The sequence below is a fragment of the Centroberyx gerrardi genome, chromosome 3, assembly GCF_048128805.1.
Source record: "Centroberyx gerrardi isolate f3 chromosome 3, fCenGer3.hap1.cur.20231027, whole genome shotgun sequence".
Taxonomy (NCBI): Eukaryota; Metazoa; Chordata; class Actinopteri; order Beryciformes; family Berycidae; genus Centroberyx; species Centroberyx gerrardi.
The window spans coordinates 30,418,170-30,426,278 of NC_135999.1; the positions used below are offsets into that span (position 1 = coordinate 30,418,170).

The window sequence follows — 8,109 nt, forward strand, 5'->3', positions numbered from 1 at the left end:
TACAAGTGGAGAAACATCGTCCCAAGTTGACCACAGCTGCCTCGTCTCCTTATCTGTTGACCCTTGACAGTTGGCTGCAGATGAACTTTTGGGTGACATGGTGCTAGCCCTGCTTTATGTCCCACATTCGATGCAACTCTATTGCTGCTACAGCCAGCAATCTGAGTTTAAATTGCCTGTTGGAGTTGCATGGTGATGTGGTTGCTAGTGGTCTGCCTGCAGGGTCCAGCACAGTTTTAACCTCATGTTGAACCTCTATCTCGGCCGAGTTCCCTCCATCTCCTCTGTCACTCGGACGGAGGAGGTTCGCGCCTCGCCTTCGTCCACCGTCTTCATCTTGCTTGCCACAAAGGTCACCGACCTCAGCGGGAACCTGCTTACCGTCCTCAGGCATTTGGTGTTGTTTCGAACACTCACAAAGCAGAGGGTGTTGATGACCCCGTTGCTCATGGCGATGCACTCGATGATGTAGAAGGCCACCAGGGAGTTCCTGTCCCGGGAGATGAGGGTGGGGTAGAAGTCGCGGAGCAGGGTGAAGCCGTAGTACGGCGCCCAGCAGAGGACGTAGGCGGCCAGCACCAGGATCAGCACCACCACTGTCCTCCGACGCCTCTGGAGCCTCTTCCGGATCTGCTCCGTCTGGAAACCCGGCACGTTCTTGAACCACAGCTCCCTGGAGATCCGGATGTAGCAAACCGCCATGACCGTCACCGGGCCCATGAACTCCAGGGCGAAGACGAACAAGAAGTAGGAGCGGTAGTAAACCTGCTGGTCCACGGGCCAGATCTGGGCGCAGAAGGTCTTGTGGGTCCGGCTGGCCACGTGCGGGTACGTCGTCTCCGAGGCCATGTAGGCCGAGGGGATGGAGATGACGATGGGCACGATCCAGACCGTCAGGATCAGGCAGTAGGCCGTCTGGTGCTTCATACGAGGCTTCAGAGGGTAAACGATGGCCATGTACCTGCAGACAGAGACGGGTCTTTTTAAAGAGCTGCGGACAGTGTGCGGTTCACAAACTTTAAAAGACTCCAACAGAGGATCAGTCTCACACTGTTTCCACCTGCGCTTCCACCTGTGATTGGATTCACTCAGCAGTGAGTGCCGTCCTCACTGCCGATCATCAAACAGTATGAAACTACACCAAACAGTCCTCTGATCGTGTGTAATTTGTCAGGTTTACACAGAAAAATATCATAAAATTGAGGAAAATTAACCGAGAAAAAAGACAAGATTACACAAGAAATGAAATATTAAGATGCAGCTATATGAATTACAGCTGCGTTCAACACAGCTGGACATGAGATCAGGCGATTACTTTTCTTTGTTCCCGCCGTTCAAAATTTTACACACCATTACATGCATTGAAAGGTGTTGTTTGGAAGTGGGCTCATTTTCTAACTCACTTCACCCTTAGTGGATGAAATCTCTTGTGAAATAGCATTTGCACCGGTTCTTAGTGTTTGTTTTGACCTGCTTGGCACACCAGAGCTGTGGTTTACCAGATAGGTAATGAGTGCTTCAAAGTATGGATATAGATATAAATTTTAGAGTGGCCTTTTATTGTGACCAGCCCAAGGCACACCTGTGCAATAATCATGCTGTTTAATCAGCATCTTGATATGCCACACCTGTCAGGTGGATGGATTATCTTGGCAAAGGAGAAGTGCTCACTAACACGGATTTAAACAAATTTGTGAACAAAATTTGAGAGAAATAAGCCTTTTGTGTGCATAGAAAAAGTCTTAGATCTTTTATTTCAACTCATGAAAAATGGGAGCAAAAACAAAAGTGCTGTGTTTATATTTTTGTTCAGTATATATATATATACAGTATATGTATTCATTTATTTAGTGTATGTCTGTACAATTTCATGCTGTCTGAATTGACCTGATGAGGTAAACCCCACCTATACGGAGCTCCATGTAGCTCAAACATTAAAAATCATTACCAGATGCCCTTAACTCAGCCACTACAAAATCTTCTGACATTACTAAAACTTGAATCACCCGTGACTCGGAGGGATTTGTGACCAATACAATCCTGGATCAATAACAGTCAGACACTGCATGCGTCACGCTGACAGATTCTGATGAGACACAGTTCAGAATATCTGGAGAACATTAGCTGAATACGCTCTGTAAATTCACTCTTACAGTGATGTCGAGGATGCCAGTCATGCCAGCGCTTAATTTGATTTCTGATTTTTACTTTAAGTGACAGCAGGAGGAGTAGTAATCCAGATTGGAAGCCAGTGTTGGATTAAAGTCTTGCAAGTTGATGGTTTGGTCCTACTTTTGGATGTCAACCAAAAATGGTAATGAACTTTAATTTATATCTGGCACATGGTGAATACGCTGGATTTTACTGTTATCAGTGGCACAAACTTTGTACCGTTGATCCAGATCTTAGCAGGACATGATCAGATACGCTGCCAGATGTTCGGCTCTGCAATTCACAGGGAATCTGGAACCGCTTTGACATTTTGTGGAGAGATTATCCATCTTTCCTTGCAGATGCTATTTTTACACGGTTGGGGATGTCAGCCATGATAAATGAAACGGGGGGAACCTTACTCAACTGACTTCCTCTCTCAGCCGCTGAGATCATGCTAGCTAAAACCGGTGATGGATTTCACTGAGGAGCTTATTGGTCACAGTGGGCAGAACCAGAGAAACACCGATCACTGCATCAGCAGGCAGAGCGTCTCCGGTCTGATGCTGTGCTAAGCAAAGAAAGAAAGAACATACACCATGCTAGAGCAAACTTGGAGCACAAATCCGCAAATGTGAACTCCAATCAATAGTTGAAAAGCCAATGCATGTTTGTGCACAGCGTGTGGTCTTCCCATTCACTACAATACAAACTGTGCTGCAGGCTTTACAGTTTCTCTCCAATTAGCGCTCACACACACACGGCTCTGACCAGTCTGACTTCTCCTCCTTTATAGATTTCTTGGCCCACTGAAGCATAACGACACCCAGTCTAGTCAATGTTGCCTTGATGGGATTTGATGCTTCAGCCTGTTGTTGGACGTCATTTTCTATTCTTTTACTATTCTGTGGTCATTTTATACAAATTCATCACTAAAACAGGCTTCCACTGTCTCTGAAAACAAACGCTTAAACAGCTTGTCATGGCTTTACAGTCACTGTACTGAATGAAAACGCATCGCTAACCTCTGAAGAGTCACACTGGTCAACAGCAGAAGACCGCCTGATGACTGCCTACATCCAAACCTAGCTTTGATGTTGGGGGAAGCGGAGGGGGGGTGAGAGGCGGCCTGTCTCTGAGGTTATCAAGTGTTCCCCTCCCATCACTCAGGTCTGGCTGAATCAGACCCACCACACCTCCAGGAGGATCAACAGGAACTTCTGACATCCCAGAATCCCCCTCCAGGCCCATTTCACAATATGGCGACTAAAACCGGATGTAGCGTTATGTTTTTTTCTCTAGTTACCGTTGCTACAGACGCACGTTTGTCAAGCTTCTTCCTCTTTGTAATCGAAAACTGGTCCACCAAAAGAACGATGTCTTTTGTTGAAACATCTGGTGGATATCGCAGTGAGGACGGAAATACTCAAGGTGTGTCTTCCATGGACGCATTATTCTCATTTCATAAACACCGCTACTGCTGCTGAGTTTCCCAACTATGACGATTTCCAACTTCCGTAAAATCCGGAAGTGTGAAAAGAGTCAATTGAAGTTTCACATGTTGTGGGAACCTGTATCCTGTTGCCTTCATGTATGGCAAGGAAGGAAGAAAGAAAGAAAAGGAATGAAGGGAGGGGAAAGAAGAAGGAAGAAAGAGAGATGGGAAGAGAAAGGAAGAGAGAAAAAGGAAGGAAGGAAAGAAGGGGACAGAGGAAGGAAGGAAAATGCAGGAAGAGAATGGCATGATCTGATTAAACCTGCTTTCTCTGCACATTGGAACAGCACCAGTTTAATAAGTTTAGTAACGCTGAGCACTGTACACACATGAGCCATAAACCCAGATGCTCTTAGCACCATGAGTGCAAAACCCAACACAATTTTCCCACTGAAACTTCTTTTTTTCAAATTTGAATCAGCAGCTTGGAAAATGTCCTCACCCCGTCTTGTTGTTTTTCACAGGTCACAGGGTAGAAATTCGCCCTCTGTTGTTGAGGCAGAACATTAGGCCCCCTGACACTATAAGACACTATAAGACATCTATACAGGATCACACAGGAGGGCAAGCACATGAGGCGCTGAAGATGAACAACCCACAGAAACATGATTGCACGTTTGCGATCTCAGGAAAGTAGTTCCGTAGCACAGAAAATAGTCCCCGGCGTAATGAAGAATTTGTTCCCATTTGAATTTGATCTGGTAATCTGACTTTTCGTGGTAACAGTTAGCAATTTTTAAAATGTAAACTATGTCTTTATGAGCTGTATTTAAAGGTTTTTAGCTTACAATTGGAGCCAATGACTTCCGGGTTGACGGCTAAAAACGGAACGTGGGAAGTGGGAAAGTAATGGGAGTAGAGCAAACACATTGTTGATTTTGTTATTTTCAGAGGATTTGTTGACGGTAAGAAATGCATTAAAAAAACACCAGCGTTATCCTTTAAGTAACGGTCTAAAAATGAAGAAAGATTCACTGGAGCACACAGACAGTTTGGCCCTTTATTGAAGCTGCAATGACTAATGTTTCAATGCTACTGCATCTTCATCAGAGTCAGGTAGTAGTGACTCTACAGTATATAGCTGCTCTAATATCAACAGCAGGGTAGAAGGGACAGTTTGTCAAACCGTCCGTTTGCTCCAGTGAATCTTTCTTTATTTTTGCTGCCTGTTTTCTTCCAAAGAAGTTGATGTGCGGTCGAATCTCCTTGTTGCTCTAATTAACGGTGAGTCATAGCTCCACCATCAGAAAATCCAAGGAAGAGGACGTCACAGCTCCGCCCACACTGTTTGATTGACAGGTGATCTCTGGGAAGTGCAGTGCAGAAACATCACAGCAAAGAGCGCTGAGCACCAAAGATGGAGACAAAAGTTTTTACAAAGACGAGGAATTCATGGATTGCTGCTTTGACATCAATCAAGTCAATAACAACAGCAGTTCTGTCAGGAGCGTTTCCGCCCCTCTGTCTCCCCGCACTTCTTAATAATTAATTTCCTCTCTGAAGCGCCATCTTCCTGAACTTCATAAAACTCTGTTCGCTCCTCTACTGGTAAACGGATGAGATAAAAATCAGTGAGACGCTTTCAAAGGTAAAGATCTTCAAAGGAACCTTTACAGGGTCTTCAGACCGCAGCCGCAGGGAAACCCCAGAGGAACCTGGAGGATTCCCTGAGGAACCCCTTCAGAAAGAGCTCCGGAGCGCTGACTTCTAAGACATATAGGGTCCTTAAAGGAAACTTTTGAGGATATTTTTTTCAAGGAATCTGCTCATTGGTTCCCCCGGGATCTTAAAGAACCGCTGATGAACCCCTGGTTTTCTGAGTGTACTGACTGTTTGTTCCTCTGGCACAGAACCAATTACACTAGAAGAGAAACGATGCTTTCTTTCTGCATTGTTTTACATAAACTGTGGTTACAGCAAACAAACCAGAAATAGGACCCTTGCTTGTTACCACCCCCCCCACTCTCTCTCTCACACACACACACACTCACACACACACACACACACACGATGCTTGTAGCAGAAACATGACAAACAGGATCTTGTCTCGGCGGCGCAGCAGGGCGACTCAGCAGCAGAGTGAATGTTAGAAGTGACATGAATACTGGTTCAGCATGCAGGGCTAAGGATGGAGGTGATAAGGGCAACATACACACACACACACACACACACACACACAAACACACATACACACACACACACACACACAGCAGGACAGCAGCAGTCTCCTTTGAAAATGGGGGTGGGAAACCTGAAAGAAGGAAGGAAGAAAGTGAGGACGGAAGGAAAAGAAGAAGAACAGTAGGGGGAAGGAAGAAAGAAAAGAGAGAAAGGAATGAAAGAAAGCAAGTAAGGGAGGAAAAAGAGAAGAGATGGGAAAGAGGAAGGAAGAAAGACAGAAAGGAAGGAAGAGAAAGGAGGAAAAGAAGGGAGGAAGGAAGAAAGAAAATTTCAATTCATACATGAGACCTTTTTTTTTTCCACATGTGAACATATTCTTCACATTTTCACCTGCCATTACAGATCATCCTATTTGTTTCACATGTGAAATCTTAATTTCACATGCAAAGAGACAATTCATTGGTGAAAATGTCATTTTCACACGGGAAATGGGAACTTTCAAGTGTTGCATATGAAAACCAACATGTGCCCAAAAAGCATATGTGCTCTGAATCCACATGTGGGTTTTCACATGTGACTTTTCACCTTTCTGTAAGGGAAAAGCAATAAGTCATGGCATTCTTAGGGACATCTGCAAAAAAGAGGAGGAGCAAATAAAATTAAAAGAATAAAAAAAAAAAACTAAAATGATAAATAGACAAATTGATAGATAAAGGCTAGGTATTAAATAAATGCAAAAAATAGATATAAACGGTGAGTGTACGACGCTTCAATTCACAGATCATCTTACTTTCCCTGCCTGCCTGTAATGTTGAATGTCCAGTGTCTAGTTGATGTTTTGTAATTTGTTTTGTAATATAATTTGTTTTTGTTTTTGGTGTCTTGTGATGTACTGTGTGTTTGATTTGTCATGTCTGTTGTACTTAACATAAAAATACTGCTAATAAAAAAACTAAAATGAGGTAACTAAACGGAGAGTACCGGTCCACGGCGATGGCCAGCAGAGCGTTGGTGGAGACGTAGAGGGAGACGGTGCGCAGGTAGTTGGTTGAGGCGCAGAGCAGCAGGCCGTGCTCCCAGGACAGCTGCTTCACCACGTAGTAGTCCAGCAGGAAGGGGCAGCACACCGCCGCCACCAGGATGTCCGACACCGCCAGGTTGGCGATCAGCAGGCTGGTGAGGTTGCGGAGCTGCTTGTAGCGGGCCAGGCTGGCGATGAACAGGCAGTTTCCCACGCCGCACACCAGCATGATGCCCACCAGCACCACGCCGATCACTATGGTGGCCACGAAGAAGGCGCGGCCCCGCGTGGTGTCGGGGATCTCCTCCGGGGGAACCTCGTAGTCCAGGTCGTAGCTCGCCAGGAAGGAGTCCGCCGACGTCTCGGACAGGCTGCCGTTGCTGGAGTCGCCCATTCTGGATCAGGCCGGCATGCTCAGACAGTATCTGCAGGGACCAGAGCAAACAGAAATTAACAAGGCGACAGTGAACATGTTGTCTGGACCAATCAGGAACAAACATGTCTCCTTGCTGGAGCTGTAGGTCCTCTTTGGCCAATCAGTGTCAGTCTGGATGCTGAACTCAGCGGTGAGATGCATCATCTCCCCAAGTTTCATCAAAACTCGGGGATCAGTGATGTCTGAGATTTTGCGCCTGACACATGGATGATGCCGTGCCCTACGGTGGCCGGCGGGGGAAAACACACTGCAGCGGCCCAAAGCAACTGCATTAGGAGAAACACACTGCAAGTTCAGAAACGATGCAAACGCAAAAACACCCAAAGCAAATACGACACTGGAAAGATGCCGCAAATGAAGGAATGCGGAAGAGGAATGCGGAGAGAGAGAGAGAGAGAGAGAGAGAGAGAGAGAGAGAGAGAGACTGTTGGATTGAGGTCAACGCTGCTGGTCTGCTGCATCTCTTAGACAAGACTCCCTCTAGAGGCCGTCTCATGAAGCGTTAATGACTGACTGACCTGAATGTGCTGCATATCTCTCTCTCTCTCTCTCTCTGTCTCTCTCTCTGTCTCTCTCTCTCACTCTGCATCGTTTCTGAATTTGCAGCGTGTTTCCTGTTAATGTATTTGCTTTGGCATTCTGCAGCGGCCGTTGCAGTGTGTTTGCCCCCGTTTGCCCCCCCCCACACACACACACACACACGCACACTTACGCTGATTGGCATAATTTGGAAAATGTGAGAACTCAGTGGTGAGATGCATCATTCCCCCAAGTTTCAGCAAAATCCAGTGAGTAAACAAAAGTTGTAGCTCCTGTCATTTTAAAAATGCCAGAATGGAACAATGAGACGCATCGTTCCTGAAGTTTCATGAAAATCTGATCAGC

General features: G+C 45.8%; 1 protein-coding gene across 1 annotated transcript; it reads right to left on the reverse strand.

Annotated features, from left to right (window-relative positions):
- Nucleotides 1-255: 255 nt before the first annotated feature.
- Nucleotides 256-7,182, reverse strand: prokr1a (prokineticin receptor 1a). Its single transcript, XM_071899880.2, has 2 exons — nucleotides 6,749-7,182; nucleotides 256-961 (listed from the first exon to the last, which is right to left on the reverse strand). The coding sequence occupies exons 1-2, from the start codon at nucleotides 7,180-7,182 to the stop codon at nucleotides 256-258; spliced, it is 1,140 nt and encodes a 379-aa protein (XP_071755981.2).
- Between the last annotated feature and the right edge of the window lie 927 nt (nucleotides 7,183-8,109).

Bases quoted from the DNA above. Each gene is read 5' to 3' on its own strand.
- prokr1a (XM_071899880.2), bottom strand. From the start codon at position 7,182: ATGGGCGACTCCAGCAACGGCAGCCTGTCCGAGACGTCGGCGGACTCC. The intron at 962-6,748 runs GTACTCTCCGTT...CTCTGTCTGCAG, and splicing joins CTGGCCATCGCCGTGGACCG to GTACATGGCCATCGTTTACC.